General features: G+C 52.9%; 2 protein-coding genes and 1 long non-coding RNA gene across 8 annotated transcripts in view; 1 reads left to right on the plus strand and 2 right to left on the minus strand.

Moving 5' to 3' along the window:
• The window catches only part of RNF220 (ring finger protein 220), a 187,749-nt gene extending 177,047 nt beyond the window's left edge, over positions 1-10,702 (plus strand). For all 6 annotated transcript variants that reach the window (XM_084527941.1, XM_084527937.1, XM_084527938.1 and 3 more), the window contains 2 exons: positions 1,050-1,124; positions 7,903-10,702. In XM_084527941.1, coding sequence (XP_084384067.1) covers positions 1,050-1,124; positions 7,903-7,974 — 147 coding nt within the window. In that variant the 3' untranslated portion in view covers positions 7,975-10,702. The remainder of the gene's footprint in view (positions 1-1,049; positions 1,125-7,902) is intronic.
• LOC311440711 lies at positions 4,901-7,896 on the minus strand. The gene is made up of 2 exons (XR_014695548.1): positions 6,750-7,896; positions 4,901-6,232 (listed from the first exon to the last, which is right to left on the minus strand). It is a non-coding gene; the product is annotated as an uncharacterized lncRNA (long non-coding RNA).
• Positions 10,703-12,925: 2,223 nt separating the features above from the next.
• On the minus strand, positions 12,926-17,727 carry TMEM53 (transmembrane protein 53). The gene is made up of 3 exons (XM_084527419.1): positions 17,621-17,727; positions 17,233-17,336; positions 12,926-15,340 (listed from the first exon to the last, which is right to left on the minus strand). The coding sequence occupies exons 1-3, from the start codon at positions 17,676-17,678 to the stop codon at positions 14,678-14,680; spliced, it is 825 nt and encodes a 274-aa protein (XP_084383545.1). The 5' UTR covers positions 17,679-17,727; the 3' UTR covers positions 12,926-14,677.
• Between the last annotated feature and the right edge of the window lie 618 nt (positions 17,728-18,345).

Genomic DNA, 18,345 nt, shown 5'->3' on the forward strand with positions numbered 1-18,345 from the left:
CTGTATCAGAGGCCACAAAAACCTCAACCTTGTAAGACTTTCAAGCTAACTCTAGCAAACTCCCAGATATTGGTGTTCTCTTCCTGCATGTTCAAATTTGTATACATAAAGGAGTAGAATCCATATGAAGCCCACTGTATGATTTGAGACCAGGAACGTTGCCTGTGTATTTAAAAGTTGTCCGTGTCCTGCTTGCTCTGTGGTCAATCTGTGGCCTCCCTAAAGAAAGGCAGCAGCTCCCTCTGATGGTCTGAGCGTGCAAAGCTTTGTATCTCCTGCTAGATTTTCATTCTGCTGAGAGCAGGAGAAAATTCTGCTTGGCAGAGGGCTCCCTCTGCAACTTCAGCTTGATGCATGGGGCTGTCTCTCCCACTCACGACTTGTAGGCATGGGGATAGCAGTTCCCATATCTCATCCCATGGAAGGCACGACAGTTTGCTGCTCATTTCCAGAGGTTTAGTAGCAATCATGGAAAACACTTGAGAGTGCGTGTCTGCTGAAATAACATCAGCCTTCTTGGGATATAGTTAAGCTGTTGCTGCAGAGTAGGGAGTTGTGATAAGGGTTAATCTTACCCTGTCGCTGTTTGTTGTTTTTTTTTTTTTTTTTTTTTAATATGATCTGGTGACCTTTCTGATGGGAATAATAGCAGGTGGCCACAGCAACTTCAGATGCTCTTGTGATAACTGTGCTGAGCCAGGTCACCACTTGAGTGGATTATGGGCTTCCGACAGGAGTTCTTGGAAGCCGGTAAAATGGACTGCAGGAGACTTCTGCTTCTGCTACACAAACATTGCTGTCTCTGCTCTGTTCTTACATGCAAAGTCAGCAGAAGTTTGTTAGCAGAATTAAGAGGGTCTTCTGTTTTGTTTTTCCTTTGTCTCACATCTCTTGGTAGGCCACGATCAGATGTGTACTCTCTTGCTATGCTATTAGGTTGCCTGTAGTCTGATGGCATACCCACAAAGGAGGGTGCTGTGGTGGGGTTGGGAACAACAAATCAGTAGATCCCTGCCATGGAAGTAACCTATTTGCTTCTTTTCCTTCAGGACTCTTACACAATGCCCCTGACTTCCATTCAGTGCTGGCATGTGCACTGTGAAGAATGCTGGCTGCGGACTCTGGTGAGGCTCTTGGCTACTTTCTAATTGACTTACAGACTTGTCCCTCTCTTCTGGGATATTTTATTTTAAATCACCATGGGGAAAGATGCCTTTTGCTTTATTCTAAACAATTTGAGTGCTGTGCATGCAAACTTCCCGGTCTTTGCCACTTAAAACCCCATCCCAGCTTTGACTTCAGTGAGTTTAGTTTGAGTCATCCTTACCAAAGTACAGTCCTGCTCATTGCTTGCTCCTCTGCTGCTGTGGGGAGGTGTAAGAGCTCTGTGCTGGGTACAACCTTGCCTTACAGTAAGGCCCTGTGAGGCATCCATGCAGAGGTAAGGCTGTGGGACCAGAGGCCAAATCCACAGAGATTTCATGGCATGGATGGCTTCTGGGAAGCCTAATACTCACCTGAAGCAAAGGGGATCATCTTCAGGAAACACAGCACAGACAGGAGCTTTTACAAATACAAATCTGTGTTTCTCAGGTTATTTGAAATAGCACTGTGCAGTTTCCAAGCATATCCCATACTGTTTGGAAGATTGGGGATTACCTTGAATGCTGAATAGGTGACCCAATGCAGTAGTAATTTATATATGTGCTGAAGGACATCAGGTTGAAATTTAAGGTGTTATTAAATAAAGTGTTTTCCTTTCCTTTGTTAAAACCATGGGCTTTATAATCAGCCTTTCATTTCCCCTGCGCAGCTGATTTTCAGGCTCTCGTTTCACTCAGGTTGGGGAGTGGAAAACAGTCAGTGGTGCTTTCCAGTTCTCTTGTTAGCAAGATGATACAGTGTTGGGTTGCAAAAAATGTAAGGGAATGCCACTCCTAAAAACTGTTCCTGTAAGGCATTACAAAATCTGCTTTATGGAACACGTTGTGTGCTTGGAATTACGATTAAGCCGATCATGCTCCTTTAAATCCTGCCTATTAAAAGTCTTGTCCAAGAAAAGTTACCAGGATGGTGAAGTGCCTGTGGGCTTGAGTACTAATAGCAACTCAATAACTTGGCCATCCCTTGGGCTGTATTTTATAGGTCTTCAGCTACACCCCATCACTCCTTAGATTATACAAGCCTTTGTAAACATTTTAGCAGCATGTTATAAAAGACACATATGTGGCTACGTAGCTGTGAGGTGTTTGGGTGAATGTGTGCTCTGCCACCTTTGCTAAGTGACGAGTAATCTTGTTCTTCTGCAGTGCTACAAGCAGAGGACAAAACAATAATTTCTTTTTCGTTTTCTTTTTTTTTTTTTTCTAAAGCCTTTGCTGTCTCTTCTTCCCAGCAGCCTTAAGTGATGTTTTAAATCTGTCACAACAATTTCCAATTGTTCTTAGGCTCAGCAGCAACTTAGTTCAACTTCAGCCAGGCCCCTTTGTTCCGTGTAGGGTGGTCACTGCTGCCAGTAAGAACTGGAAAACCTCGCTCCAGGTGCTGAGAGGTTGGCATTTACCCTTGCAAAGGGGAGCGACCTCCCCTCTAGGTACCTGTGAAAGGTGGGGGGATTGAGCTGGCTCCCTGCTACCCACACAGGGCTCTTCTGCCGACCACTCGGGCGGGATGGGAGCAGTCCAGCACAGCGTCGTATTAGGACTTGGCACTTGCATAGGGGAAGCAATTAATAAGTGGCTACTCATGTGTTCCCCAGTCCTAGCCTCTCCCTGCAGCCCCCAATTTATTAAACCAGGCCTTTTCACAAGGCGTGCTTGCACTCTTTTTCCCGTCTCAAAAAAAAAAAAAAAAAAATCTCCCAGCCTGGGTTCGCATGTTTCTAATGTAACCATTAAAATGTAGCCCGAAGACAGCAATAAAAACCCTGGAACGCCTTGGTGCTTTTGTGTCTTGATCAAAGTCAATGTGTGTAATCTCGTTAAGACTGCCCTCCTTCCCCCCTCCTTTTTTATGAATTTAATGGCATACAGCAGCTGGGCTCGGTGTTTAATGCTCACCAACCTGCATTGTTCTAATTAAGGTATCTCCTTTTATTTCGGGCACAAAAGAGACTCTTGTTTTTTTTTAACAAGCGAGGAGCTGTGGGATAGTGTGTGTAATAATCGCTGCCGTTACCTTTCCCTGGGTATAAAGCTGGCTCCCCGGCGGGGGCAGGAGGGGGGATCGGAGGGAGCCTGCGCGTGCAGCACACATTGCGAGGCTTGGCTGGGGGGAGAGGGGCAGCCTTTTTCTTCTGCTGTGCAATAAACAATTTGTTGGAGTTAATAGGACTTGGGGCGGGCGGGCGGTGGCGGGCTTCCGGCCGCTTTTGAACATTCTGGAGACCTGCCATCCCCGCTGCTGCAACGTCCCGGTCCTCCCGTGAGCCTGTTTTATACACGCAGCCCAGATCTGATACGGAATTAGGGAAGGAGTGTGGTTGGGGGGGAGAGGAGGAGAGCTGCACTGAGCATCTTGGGGCTGGAGGCTCACAGCGCCTTGTAACAGGGTGTTGGAGATGGGCTGGAATTCGATGCTCACGTCTGTCTGCAGAGCAGGGGAGGTAAAATGGGTTTTAAAAGGTTTAGGGTTTAAGTATTTCCTAGGATATAATACTGCAGTGATCTGAGCATCTCTGTCACCCTCTGACTTCCGTGGTGTCTCAGGGCACTGATGAGGATTAGATCTTTCAAGTGGCTTTCTGAAAACAATTTTTGGACTTCTGGCTCTTGGCATCCAGTCCCAGATTAGTCCTGCTCTGTTGCTCAGGGAGAGGAGGAGACGTTTTTAACCGCTGACTCTGCCGATGGCTGCTGGGCTCCCTACCTTAGGTGCCGTTACAGCACTCCCCCTCTCTCTCCTATTGCTCCGCTGGATTAACGTGGAGAAAAGGCTGGGGTCAGGGCACAGCTCAGGCCTGCACAGCAGAAAGGGCCCTGGAGATGGTTTAGGAGAACAGATCGTGGTGCTGGTTGAGTCAGCCAGCAGTGCTAATAGCTGAGTGCAGACAGCCCTCGTCAGGGTGGCCTCGGAGAAAGGGAGGAAACATCGCTTCGTCCAGCATCAGGACACGATGAATTAAGGGGTTTTCTCTCCTTCCACTTGCTCCATGAGCAGAACCAGTGTGCCTGAGGGCTGTGGGCCAGGGCACACACAGGCTTAGGGTGTGCCACGTGCGCTGAGCAGCTCACCAGGCTGAACCGGGACACAAAGCTTGAGCAACTGCTACAATCCCTTTTGGGAACCCCGAAAAAACGGGGTTTTCCCAAAAAAAAGTTTTTCAAAAGCAGGAGAGGAAATGGTGTGGCAGGAGGGAAGGCTCATTTCCCTGAGGTGGGTGCCTGTTCTCAGCTGGCTGCTGGACTGCTTCCAGGTGTGTGGGATGAACCCCCCTCTGGGAGAGGTTTGTCTGCCCCTTCTCTATCCTTTCCCATTAAGCGAGAGGGACCCTACAGCTATCCGTGGGTGAGATTCCTATTTTCCTGCTCTCGGGAAAAACGTTCTGACAGCAAAGATTGGCAGCCTGCTGCGGTGCTTTCTGGGGAGGGTTGGAGCCGCCGTCCTTGGAGGTTTGGGAGAACAGGTTTGATGCACGTCTGTCAAAAGTAATTCACGTTGAGGTGATCTTGCCAGGGGAATGGGTTGGTGAGGCTTGAAGTCCCTCTGAGCTGTGATTCTGTGACCTCCCAAACCCCGGCATCCTTCCTTACGGAGTAAATGGAATCAAAGTGAGGTCAGACTGCTGTTTGTCAGTGGTTGGAGCTGTTGTTAGTGGGTGCAGGCATTCAGGGGCAGGTTTATTTGAGCAGGTGGGGTTTGCTGATTTCCCCTCTTGCCCATACAGCATTTCCTCTGTGCGTGTGCTGCCCCCAGGCTTGTACTTGCCAGTCTCAGGCTTATTTGAAAATGACGACTGCAAGAGCAGGACAAAATCCCTTTTAAAAAGCCTTCATCATGGAACGTGCTTCCAGGGGATCCATCAATAGACACGTATCCTCTGCAGCTGACACATTTATACCTGTGGCAGATCACACGGCTAGTTTTTTAGCCTTTTAGCTTTTTCGAGGCTCTAACACCGTGCGTCCCATGCGGGCTGCGGTATTTTCGTAAGAAACGATGCGGACAGAGAGCAATCCTTCTAGGTAGGTGACTCCTCAGCGCTTCCAGCAACGTGGGGACTTCCTGAGTCAGCACTCACGGAGGGGAGAAGGGCCTTGACTGAGAGCTGGATCCTGGAGTTCAGCTCCTCTCCTGGCAGGAGCTGGCCCCTCCTGTCATCTCCCTGCCTTGGTTCTCCTCCCCACAGAACAGCTCTGAGCCAGGCTCGGTGGTGGCACCGCGTAGGCGAAGTTGCTCTGTGTGCGTGTTTCTTTCTTCTCTGTGCCTGGTAGCACGTTCTGCTGGGAAATTGCCCATTTTTAGGCCCACAGGACAGCGGGAAGTGCCTAAGCCCTTCCTTTTGAGTCTTGTTGCTTTAGCCAATTTATAGCAGACGTCACGCAAGTTTTTTTGTGTGTTTTTTTTTTTTAAGAGGCAACTTTTAAGACAAAATACTCCCAATCCTTCCTGGCACCATGCGAGCCCTAATGACTTCTCAACATCTCAGCTCTCGTTAATGTATTTTTCAAACCACTACCCCAAGTGATTAGCCTGTATTGTGGATCAATCACTTGCCAAATTTTAATTAAGAAAGGAGGAGAAAAAATAAACTCCAGCCTGGTTCCAGCCCCTTTGCCTTGCTTTGTAACAGCCCCGGAGCAAACTTCTTGCAGCAGAGTTTTATAAACCCCTCAAAACTGGGGTTTATAATGGAAAAGCTGAGGTGGCCTTTACTCTAGCACACGCAGCTATAACACATCAAGGCTTTTCCATGAAGCGATGATGAAAGGAGCAGAAGGACCTGGAAAAAAAAAAAAAAAAGAAAGAAAGAAAAGAAAGAAAGAAATGGCCGACAGGTGGGACTTATTATTGCACAGCATTTTTATTTCAAGGGAAAAGTTTAGTAACCCCAGCTGGCAGGTGAGCAGTGGGGGAGCAAATGCTTTTTCATTGTGCCTGTGCCAGCATGTGTGTATGTACAAGCTTACGTGCCTTTCTGCAAGGGAGAGGAGCTTAAATGCTGGTGCCAATAAATGTTGTACACCTCCACTGAAAGTCAGATGTAAGGAGCAGGGTTCTAAGCAATTTCAACCTGAAAAGGAAAAATCAGGACTTAGCTCTGAATTTAACACACACGCTGATGTGTGCAGAGGATGACAGTTCCATTTTAAAAAATAAAAAAAATTAAAAAAAAAAAGGAAAAGGTTTCCCCCCGGGGTCCGAAGTCATTATTTTTGCTTGAACTATTTAATACCAAGCCTAAGTACCAGGGAGACCTGGGGACCTGGGCCTCGTTGTGCCACACGCAGCCAGCCTGCTGCTCCCTCCGAGGTCCCCGGGCTTCAGAGCTCGAGATGAGCCCTCCCCGTGTGCAGGGGGAACACCACCCGCTGTTGTCCTACACGGCTGTGGTCGAGTCAAGTAGTTTTTAGAGGAATTACTGCAGTGGGTCGGGCTGCCTGTGGTTGGGTCCTGCCTTCTGGCGTGGCTGAGATCCTGGGGGCTGGCAGGGTGAATCCACCCGTCTTCCCTTTCCCCAGGGTGTGAAGGAATCGTGTATCTGATCCTGCTTTGCTAATGAAGACTGAGACCTGGGCAGGGTGGCATACCAGGGAATCTGTCCTTAATTTTCTGATGTTGGGCTGCTTCGCCTGTGCCAGGGAGGTTACCCCAGGCAGAAGGACCACAGGTCAGCCTGCAGCTCTTCCAGCCCACCTCCAGATCCCAGAATGGGGTGCAAGGTGCAAGGCAGGGAGACGGCAGCACCTGAGGTTTGCTTTTAGCCAAAATCAATGTCAGGGGGCTCAGTGCTCCTCCCCAGCCACCTACAGCCAAACATCCCCAGGAATGTTTGATTTGGCTGCTCTGGGGGAGCTTTTTGGTGCTACCAGACTGCAGAGCAAACCTGACTGGCACTTCTTTGGAGCTGCATCACCCTGAATTACTCGCACCTGTGTAAATTGTCCCCACCTGGGCCTCTTTCCTCTGGATTCCCCTTAGTCCAGGGAGCTTTTGGGGGAAAAAGCTGATGTCCTCACTGTGCAGGCGTTGTCACAGAGCCGAGGGGACCCTTTCTGGAGGATCCTTTTTGTAAGCAACAGCACCAGCTCTTCGGGTCGGGCTGTCCCCAGGCTGCGGGTGGCAGTGCTGACACAGGTTGTGATCATACCCTACTGCAAACCCCGAGGAGGTTGATCTGGCAGGGGCTGTGCTCAGCCCTGAGCAGCACGAGGCCGTGCTGGGGCTGCAGTGGGTGCTGGAAGCCAGGGCATCCCCATCTCCTGCGCTGCTGGTGCTGCACGTGGGAGGCTGCCTCGCAGCACAGACGTCTTTCTGTCATTTTTCCCCTCACCCGCCTGCCACGGCTGCCAATCTAATGGTGACCAGCTTCGGCTGACCCCGGTCCTGATGCTTGTTACCACCCTCTTGCTGTCGGGCTGGGTGACAGATGGCACATCCACTGCTTTTTTACTCTGTGTAGTGCTCGTGGCAGCCTCCCATCACCACAGAGTTTGCCGGTTCCAGTTCACCTGGGCAGAACAGACTCGGTTTTCCTTCACACCAGCATCCCGGGGGTCTTCTCAGGATGGCAGAGGCGCTCCCTGAGATGGGCAATGCGACCTCACCGGGACTGCTTCCATCTCCTGAACGCCGTGCTGGGGGTGGCCCTGCTCTCACCAGCATCCCAGGCCGAGGGTAGGGTGCTTTGTGTTGTCCCCCGCTGCCTATCTGCTCTCACTCTGTCTCGTCTGCTGGTTGCAGGGTGCCAAGAAGCTCTGTCCCCAGTGCAACACCATCACGTCTCCTGGAGACCTTCGGCGCATCTACTTATGAAGGACCCAGCGGGAGGGCGGGACCCAGCTACTCGGCTCAGCTCATCACACCAAGGGGGAGAAGAACGACAGCAACAACAACAACAAAAAAAAGACGTTTTAAAAATTAGCAAAACGAAACAAAAAAAAAAAAAAAACAGAGACTCCAGACATGGACTTGAGGACACAGGAGCAGCAGGGAGCCTCGGCTCCCAGGTCCCGCGTGTGGAGGTCTCCTTCAGCATCTGCAGCGGGCGAAACCAAACCCTTTGTTGTGAAGCCCCCTTTTTTAAAACCAGTATTCCCCACCCACCCGTTCCCTGGAGCTGGCTTTGCATCGCGGATGGCTCGTGAGCCCTCCTTTGGACTGTGTTGTGACCACTCTGACCCCAGGAGGCTGGGGAAGGGACCCTTGACAGAAAGATGTTAAATAACCTGTAACTTGTGTTCTTTGTTCAGTTTTTGGTTGTTTTTTGTTTGTTTTTTTTTTCATTTGTTTTGGTTTGGTTTTTGGTTTGGTTCTGTTCTGTTTTGTTTTTTCTTTTTGTGGTGTTCTAGTGATAAAAAAAAAAAAAAGGTTTAAAGAAAAAACCACACCCAGGCAGAAATGAAGCACATGTAATATAGATTATATATGTTTACAATGTTGTGTATAAATGGGATAGACTCAAACATTACATACTAATAAGTTTCCCTTTCTTTTTTTTGGGTTGTATTTTTTTTAAAGAAGAAAAAAAAAAATGAGCAGAGAACATTAAACCCATATTTTTCTTGGTTCAGCAAAGTTTTGGCATTAAAGTCATTAGTTTAAAAAAAGTATATATATACATATATATAATATAAATGGTTTAATGTTCTGTGGTGTATATTTCCTCATTCAGATATGAAGTTAACAGCTTTTAGTAATGGCTGTAGCATTGCCCATAACTTACAGAACTTATGGGGAGTAGAGGAGGTGGATTTTTGTCATTAGTTGTAGCTAATGGGGCTATTTATAATAGAATCATTATCCCCGGAACGACACGGCTTTTAACTCCTCGCCGGGGGCCAGGGCAGGCCGGGGGGCTGCGGCTCGGCCCCCTTCACCCTCCCCAGGCGGGGAAGGGGCGAGCAGAGCGGGGCAGCCTGGCGGGACGCTGCCCACCCTCCTGGCCATGAATCCCTGCCCGAGGCTCCGGTTTAACCCCCTTTCTCTCCTCCAGGGCCAGCGGCTCAGCTTTGCTTTGCTTTCCTCCCCTCCGGCCGAGGACTCCGCTCGCTGCGGGTGCCACGAGGCAGGACCGCGGGCACGCTGCCGCGGGGCTCCCCGTGAGCCTGCCTCCTGCAGAAGAGCAGAGAGGGTTTGGGGCTGGGGCACAGAGCCCGGCCAGCCCCGGCTCCTCGTCCCCACAGGCACCCCAAGGCTCGCCCACAGAGCGAGAGGACGGCGGCGAGCAGAGATGCTGCCGGAGCTTCCCCACAGCCCCGGCTTCTTCCACGCGGTCACGCTTGTCCCCATCACCCACATCCTCAGCCTTAACCAAAGCTGCCATCTGGCCTCTTCTGTTGTTTATTTTTGGTTTTCAGGACCCAAGAAACAGATGCCAAGCCGCTTCCCAAGGCGAACGCGTGCCCGCAGCGTGGAGTGCTCCCAGCGCAGCCCTGCCCCAGCTCACTGCGGGGTCCTCGGGGCTCCCCGAAACAGGAGGACGGGGAGCTGGGGACGTTCATCTCCCCCTGATCCCGCGGGGTGACCCCAGCAGCTCCCGTGCTGGCAACATGAGGCAGAGCAAGGGGCGTTTCAAGGCACCGCTGGGTGCCGGGGGCTGGAGGATGGAGAGGGCTTGGCTGGGGCACGGCGTGAAGGTCCCCCTGCCACTCCGTGCCATCAGCTTGATGCTTTTTTTATAGAGCAGCCGTTTCCCTCAGTGTCTCCTCAGTGACCCCGGGTGGATCCCACTGCATCCCCCCAAACCCAAACCAACCGAAGGAGCTGTATTTTAGAAACATCTTGGCAAAAAAAACGCTTCCCAACTCAGCTTCCCGGGGCTCAGCCACGTGGCAGCTGCTGGGGGGCCCGTGGGGGACCGGGGGAAGCTGAGCCGTGGTGGGGGGCCCCTGCCCTCCCCAGGGTGCTGAGGGCTCAGAAGGGGCTGTGGTGTGGGGCTGATATTGCCAGTGAGCCCCCAGGGCCGGGCAGGCATGCAGAAAGTGGAGAAAAACGGTGTGGGAACAAATTTGGGGTGGCCTGAGGGGCTGGGGGGGGAGAGGGCAGGGCCCCCACCTGGCCCTGCTTTGGAGGCAGGGTTTCTGGTGGATGTCGTGGACCAGCCGCGTGCTCTGTGTACCTGTGTGTAAAACCATGTGTAACTAGTCATTGTTTCTTTGTTTTGATTCTTTTTTTTTTTCTTTTTTTCTTTTTTTTTAATTATTATTTTGTTTTTTTTTATTGTAAAGCCATCCCCTGTTTTCAAGGGGGGGGCCTGAGGGGGGGGGAAGGATTGGGGGGGAGACGTCTCGTTTTGTATCAGGCACCCGCCGCTTCCCCTCTTCTGTAACGAGTTTAAACCATTTAAAAAAAGAAAAAAAAAAAAAAAAAGAAAAAAAAAAAGAAGATTGGAGTTACCTATCTTTGCCCAAAGAATCCCAGTTGCACAAAGCGCTATTCCGGTGTGTCGATGATTGTGTGTCGGTGTATATTATACAAAGAGGTACTTGTCACTCCCGTTTGTAAACTACATTTGACATTAATTAAACAAGTATAAATCTTCTCGGGCGCGCCCGCCGTGCTCTCGTGTCTTTCCCTTCACAGGCAAGTGGGACCGGAGAACCCCGGGAGGTGCTGGTGACAGCTCTGCACCCCAAAGGCGTGCCCCGACCCTTTTTGGGATGCAGGACCCAAGGGATGGATGCAGGGGGATGCCAGGGTGACCCCCCCCAAACCCCAAACCCTTTTGGGACCAAGCGTTCCCCCATGGTGCCCACCATGGCCGGGCCCCCAGCTTGTCCCCCACCCTGGACCGGGGGTGCATGGTGAAGGGCACGGCCCTTGGGGTCCCCAATAACGGAGGCTGGGCAGCTGTGCATTATTTGGCCGGGGGAATTTGGGACGTGCTGGAGGCGCCCAGCCCCAACAGATCTATACGTCCTGCATTAGGGACCAGCGGCGCCGTGTAGGGTTACCCTGACAGCAGGGAGAGCGGGTAATGGGGGGGGGGGCGCCCCCAACCCTCATTGCGGGGCTGGCGCCGATGCTTTCGGTGTACAAATGGGTCAAAGGGGGGCTTCCAACCCCCAACCCATGGTTTATTCCCCTGGGACAGGGTGCTGAGCAGAGGAGGGGGGTTACAGCGGGGGTCCCCAGGCTGACAGCCCCCGCTCCCCATCTGCCTGGGCAGCGGGGGGTGGTTTGGCCCCTCTCCACACCCAAAAGAGGCTTTGAGGGCAGGGTGAGGGGCAGGAACCCCCCCATACCCACCTCACCCCCTCCCCAGCAGGCTGCTAATATTTTATTTAAAATATCTTTAGGAAGCGGAGGGCCGTGATGTATCGGGTGTATTGAGAAAATGCTAATGTGTAATAGCGTGTGTCAGGGGCCTCGTTCATCACCCCGCGCCGCCTTCTGGGGGATCCATATCTAATTAACAGTAATGAATGAGGGAGCCCACCTAATGACAGCCCGCCAGTTTGTTATGGAAATGAGGCAATCCCATTAGGCAAAACACTTAATTAAACAAACTGCTCCGAGTGGAGGCCGGGGCAGGGCTGGCCCAGGCCCTTTGGGGGGCCTTGGTGCCTGCCCCCACCCTACAACATGGGGCTGGGGCTCGGCAGGAGCCAGGAGGGATCCCGGGCACCCCCATCCCAGTGGGGGGGCTGTGAATAGGGCTAGGGGGGGCTTCACAGCCCCCCGTGTCCTCCCTGGGGCTGGGGGCACCGTCACGGCTCCCCCCACATCGATGGGTGCAGAGGCAGCGGGGGCCGAGCAGAGATTTCCGATCAAAGCTGTGTACTTGGCTCCTGCTCTATCGACACCGAAGCGAGCAGGGCTCAAGGTTAATTCCTTATCAATACCCTATTGTCAGCTCATCCATCACCCGGGGAGGGCAGGGGCTGCCCGAGCCCCCGTGGGTTTGGGGAGGGTGACCAAAGGGAGCTGTGTGCGTCACCCCCCCACCCCATGCCTGGCTGCGGAAAGGAGGGGAAGGGGGCCCCAAGTTCATGGGAAGGGGACGGAGAACACAGGGGGGGCAGTGCCACCATCGCCGGGTCACAGCCACAGCCCCCCCTGCACTGCGTTGTTCCTAACTGCTGAATTTTGCCCTTGCTGGTTTCCCTTTCCCAGCCTGGGATTCGTCTCAGGAGATGCTCTCAGGCAGGCGGGATGTGCTGGGCTGAGTCACGCCACTGCTGTCCCAGCTTATTTTAATCCCCTCAGGGCATAAAACTTCCCCCTGTGGTTCCCCACACCCTCGTTTCTGTGCATCCTGCTCAATTCCAGCTCCCACCAGCATTTGTGCTTCCCCAGGGGGAGCTTAGGGCAGAGCCTCAGCACCCCCAGACCTCAGCGAGCTTTTTCCCTTCTCCTCCTGACAGCTCCCAGAAAAAGCAGCCCAAGTCCCCCTGCTCGGAGGACTGAGGGGAGCTGCTGCCACCTGCTGGGGCTCCCCCAGCCACCAAAGCAGGTTTTTCCTCAAAATAAACCACATTTCTGGAACATCTCCGCTCAGCACCCACAGCAATAAACATGAGCAGCAGATTCCCAGCCCAGCACCACTGCGTTAATTCAGAGGTGTCTATTATGAAGTGTTTAACTGTTCCATAAATACCGGACTCGCAGAAAGCAGCGTGAGGGCAACCACTATTTAAACAGCCTTTCCCATCTCTGCTCCCTACAATCTCTCAGTCCCCCAAACAGGCTGGATGCTCGGATGGAAGATAAAGCAGAGATCAGCTCTCCAGGAAGGCAGGAGCACAGACCACAGCTCAGCACAGACAGCACGAACGACTTTAATGATGGGCTTTCTGGGATAGGGGACCACAGCTGAATTTTACAGGTCCAAACCCCAGAAACTATTTTTTTTCTCCCCAAGAGAAAGAGCACACTGGAGGCTCCTGCCACAAAGTAGCCCCAAGCAGCAAGGATCCTGTGCTTGCAGCCAGTTTTCACTTCAAAAAGTGAAGACTTGCCAGGCTATCAGATCCTTCTCGGTTAATTCTCACACGTCCTGTACACCCCAGACCTCAGCTAACATGGGGTTACTCTAAATACGCACAGCCACACTGGCCTGCTAAAAACAGTTGTTCCAGCCACTGACCACAGCTCACCCTGTGTAATTTCCACGTGTTATTGTTCTGGTTCCAAACTTCCAAACGATCCTGGTGCTTCTCCAGAGCTCTCTCCCTGCCTGTGTTTCAATTAAGAACAGTGAGTGCTTGCTAATTGTCAGGTGACGGCACCCACAGGTGGGTGAGTCAGGCACAGCAGGCGCAGCAGCCCACAGGCAGTGAATGTCTTCTGTAGAAATCCTCTGTAGAAATCCTTTTTTCCACATTCCTGCCTCACAAGGGCAGACCCTTGTTCAAACAGGCCATACCAGAGCCCTCCAGGGCCTGCCCTGCCGATTTCTGACTAAGGATTTAAAGCTGGTTAATCCTGTCCACCACATCTGTAATTAGCTTGCAGTGCTGTGGCATGAGGTAAACATGTTATTAGCAGGATATTCTCTGCCTTTATCCCCCCTTCTCCCCCAGATGAGCAACAAAACTCAAGCATGGCTGAAGTGCAGCGCAGCGAGCTGCCTTTTCGCTAGGTGGAGGGAATTTGTTTCTTGTATTACCAGTACACGCTGCAGGGACAGCAAAGACTGATCATCCGGAGAGAATGTTATGGGGGAAAACATTGAATTTCATGGTCATTTGTGGGTTAGCTGGATGGAAGTGATTTAAGAAACACGCAGTATAAATCACAGCTCCAAAAGACACTTTCATTTTTCTCTGCAGTTCCACCTTTCCGTTTCTGAGGTCTTCTGGGTTACAGCTGTGCCAGTTTCCCGGCATTTCTAGATGCACAATCCTGGCTGCTCAAAGAAACGCAGTAATAGATGAGCACTAATCCAAGAAAACAAAGATTACCTGGGAGAACACACAACAGACAATAAAGAGGAGAAACAAGACAACACGTATCCAAAAAAAAGGTTAACAGAATTTTTGGTTGAAGAACACAAAAGTTATCACAAACATTTGAGCTCCACCCCGGGGCCAGGGAATCAGAGCTCTGGCTGCCCTCTCAGCCCTTTAACAGAACCAAGCAGTGCTGAGAGAAGAAGGAAACCTTGCAGCTGCGAGATAAAAGAAATAGCAGAGAGGAAAACCACAGAGACATTGAAGAGCTGTATTGCTGTATCAGTACAAGGCAACAGAACGTGTACATTGGACACTTGGAACAAGGACACATGGAAAGCAGGGAACACCACGAGACAGGAAGAAACAACACTCCTCGTGAAATTCTGGTCAGTGACACCTCAACTACCACACCATGCTAGAATTTCACTTTCAGTTCTTTAAATTACTCCAAATCAACTTTTTGCCGTGAGGTGGCTGGCTCAAAGACAGACTGGAGGCTTTCAGCTTTGCAGCAGAAGCCAAAAAAAAAAAAAGTGCCTAAGAAATCTCTACACTTTCCTCCCCTCAAAGACATAAAGGGAGAGGGGGTGGCATTTCCCGTGTAATTTGAGGTCATCACGCTAACGAGGTGAGCCCCTGACACAGTCAGAGAGGAAAGTCACGCAGAGGTTGCTGTAGTAGGTGGGATATGACCGCATGTGGCTGACGTGAGCCGAATCTGAGAAGTCCACGGCTCTCACGGGGACGCCGAGCCGCTGCCGGGCATCAGCCATCTGCTTCACCTCGCAGGCGCTGATGACGGCGTCCGCCTGGGAGTAGAGGTACAGCTCGGGCCACCGCGAGGGCGCCTTCAGCAGGGCGTCGTAATGGCTCTCGTGGATGAAGCGGGTGAGGGGGTACAGCAGGATCCGCAGCACGACGACCGTGGTAGCAAAAGCGAAGATGAGGAAGTACCTGAGCAGCACATTCGTGGATACCAGGACAGCCGCCAAGGCGCGAAGGCTTCCTCTCAAGTTTCTTCTGCCGGGGGCGCTGTCAAAAATGGTGCCCAGGACTTTGAGGTGCTGAAAGGGCCGCTGAGTGTGCAGCGCCTCAAGGATGTAGCGGTACAGCATGACGCCACCGTTGCTGAAGACGTGGAACAGCACCGGCCTGTGGTCGATGCTGTGGGCAAAGAGCAGCTCCAGGAGTCTCCTGGCCGGGGTCCGGAGGGATCGGATGCCAAAGCTCTCGGAGAAGAACACCGTCCTCCACGGAGCCGTGTAGCGGATGACGGTGCACCCCTAGGCAGAACAAAAAGAGACCACCCAACACGTTTGGGCTGGGCTGTAAGTTACAGAGTAGGCAAGCAGCAGTAGAGCAAAACATGAACATTTCAGATAGATTTCCAACAGAAACCACAGGGCCAGGAGAAACTCGTCAGTGTTATTCACAAATCACCAGTATGAAAGGAGCTGGGCCCTGATAATCCTTGTGGGTCCCTTCCAGCTCGGGATATTCTATGAATAGGATTCCATAAATCATAACAGTACAAAGACTAATGAAAAGGCTTCTGCAACAGCAGCAGGCCTGGGTTTGATGACGTTCCAGATCCTTGCAAATCCTGTGCTAACTGGTACAGCCCCTGGGGGTGACCACCCGCACTTAGCGTCAGTCCTCACCCAGGAAGAGAAAACAGGCCCTCTCCCCGACTCACAAGCCTCGCAGCATCAATCATTTTGGCAAGAACAGCCTGCTCTGATACACATCTAGTTCATGACACCAAAACGAACATAAGAAGGAAGTGGAACTTCTTCCTTTTCTTGGGTAGCACTCATTTGCAGCCGTCTTTTAAGACTCCACCGTGATCAACACTGAGATGATTTTCACAAGCCTTTCTGAAACTCCCTAGCTGTGCAACTGAGAAGCGTTGCTTCAAAGGAGACTCAGATCTGCTGAGCAGTCTGTCTTTACAGCTCAGACCTTACATTTTGGTGTAGATCAGGAAACAGAATCTCAGAGGAGTTCCTATATGGAGCAGGTGGAATTGCACTGATAAATGCTTTGGATCTTCCCTGTCACCTAAACACATTGACGCTACACTCTGACAAACACGAGGTAAAAGCACGAAGACAGCCCTTCCTCCCAGAGCTCCCCGGGCAGCAAACTAAGCAGAAGAGAGGCTATCGAGTCCTTTAATCAAAGTTCTCTACACTGTCTTTCCATGGTTGCAGCCACTTCCTCACTAAGGAGCTAAGGAAAGCTTTTCTGCCCCTTCCCACTACCAACACCTTTCTGATAGAGAAGTACTTCCACAGCAGCTGGCACGCTGCCACGTAACGCGCTCCTCACCTGATCGGCAGTATGTTTTACTTACAGTAATTGCTTAACAATTAATTCTTTGCTAGAACAAGCCAATTCATGACTCTTATGCTGGATTACACATTAACAATACGCTTGTTAATGTATAAACTTCGCCATCTATAGCTGAAACAGATGTAGATAAATACAAGATTTCTGTATGCTGACAGACAAAAAAAGTCTAGTGTTTTACTGGGCCCCAATTCCACAAGCTGGGGTCACCCAGGTAAAATACAGCATTAGTGAGGAGGAGCCCATAACTTAGGGAACTGCCATGTGGACAGACCTCTCTAGTTCAAAAACAAGGAGCCACCAGTGGGCAGGTATTTCTATCACAGGGCACCTGTTTCACAGATGGGATATAACAAATTGGAGCTGTGACATTTTTATGGATTAATTTTACAAAAGGGAAGAGCTGGCGGGATGACAGATGCTGATATGCTGTCACTCCTCAGCCTGGCTTTGCTGAGCCTGTGCTGTGCCCTGTCAGCTGCCAGTAAATGTGTTTTTCCCCTAAAACAGCTAATGCAGTTCACATCCTTCACAAATAATCTCCCAGCTTTAACACCCTATTTCAAGGCCGGCCCAGTGGTTTGCAGAACAGCAGAAAGCCTCTCCCAGAAGTGTTTTTACGTTGTGTGCACAAAGGTGACACCAGCAGCTACCAGATAACACCCCCTCGGCTCCCGGACGCTGGGAGCTCTCAGTGACACCCAGAACCCACCCGCAGCTCCCAGCGACCCCAGACAGGGCCGTTCAGAGCCGTTTCACCATGGGAACACGAAGCAGGGATTCTCCCGGGATGCGAGCAGAGACGAGGAGGCGAGCCGCTCACCTTCTGGCTGTAGATCGCGCTGTACTTGGCCAGGTACCTGTCCTGGCAGCCCGCCCAGCCCAGCAGGATCACCACGGGCTGGCAGCCGGGCTCCGCGGCGCTCCCTGGAACACAGAACGGCACCGTCAGCTCCCCCCGCTCACCGCACGGCCCCCACAGGCCCCCCACAGGCCCCCATAGGCCCCTCACAGCCCCCCACAGGCCCTCACAGGCCCTCACAGCCCCCCACAGGCCCTCACAGGCCCCCACAGGCCCCCCACAGGCCCTCACAGGCCCCCCACAGGCCCCCCACCCCCTGAGGCTCCCCCCTGCCCTTGGGCTCCCCCCCTCCATGCCCAGCACCCCCAGACCCCGCTCCCGGCCCCCTCCCATCCCTCCCGGTGCCCACCGCAGGCCTCCCCCGCCGCCAGCTCCACCACGGCCGCCTCCAGCCCGCGCGCCCCCATGGCCGCCTCCTCCTCCTCCTCCTCCTCCTCCTCCCTCCCTCCGCTTCCGCTCTCCCCACCGGAAGCCCCGCCCTCCCCGCGCCTCCCGTAGCCAATAGGAAGGGAGAGCGGCCACCCCAGCCTCGTTCTCCCTCCCCCCGCCCCGCCTCCCGTTTCCTTAGCGACGCGGCCTTAGCAACCGCCGGCGGCCGGGCGCCCCGCCCACCGGGAGGGAAAGCGGGCCGCTCATTGGGCCGAGGGGAGGGGGAGGTGGCTCGCGATTGGCTGCGGGGAGGTGTCCATCATCCTGAGGGGAAGGGGCGCCCCCTCAGGGTCGGGGGCGGTGGGGCTGGGGGCGGTGGGGGCGGAGGTGGTCGGGGGGGGCCCGGCGGGGTCTGAGGGGACGGGGAGGGACGGGAGGGGGCGCAGGGGGTGCAGGGGGTGAGGGAGGGGCCCGGGGTGAGGGTTTGGGGCTGGGGGGGCGGAGGGGGAGGGGTTTGGGGGGGAGGGGGAAGGGCAGGGTGAGGGGGGAGGGCTGAGGCCTAGGGGGTGAGGCCTAGGGGGTGGGTGAGGGGTGGGTGAGGGGCTGAGGGGTGGACACGGCTGTGAGAGGGGGTTGGGGGGGTGGCGGGCACTGGGGGGCACTGGGGAGAGTGGAGGGGCCGTGGGGAGGGGCAGGGTGCCCGGG

Source organism: Aythya ferina, assembly GCF_964211825.1.
Source record: "Aythya ferina genome assembly, chromosome: 8".
NCBI lineage: Eukaryota > Metazoa > Chordata > Aves > Anseriformes > Anatidae > Aythya > Aythya ferina.

Coding starts and splice junctions, on each gene's coding strand:
- TMEM53 (XM_084527419.1), bottom strand. CDS start 17,678: ATGGGGGCGCGCGGGCTGGAGGCGGCCGTGGTGGAGCTGGCGGCGGGG. Junction 17,337..17,620: donor GGCGGCGGGGGAGGCCTGCG/GTGGGCACCGGG, acceptor TCTGTGTTCCAG/GGAGCGCCGCGGAGCCCGGC. Junction 15,341..17,232: donor GCGCGATCTACAGCCAGAAG/GTGAGCGGCTCG, acceptor TGTTCTGCCTAG/GGGTGCACCGTCATCCGCTA.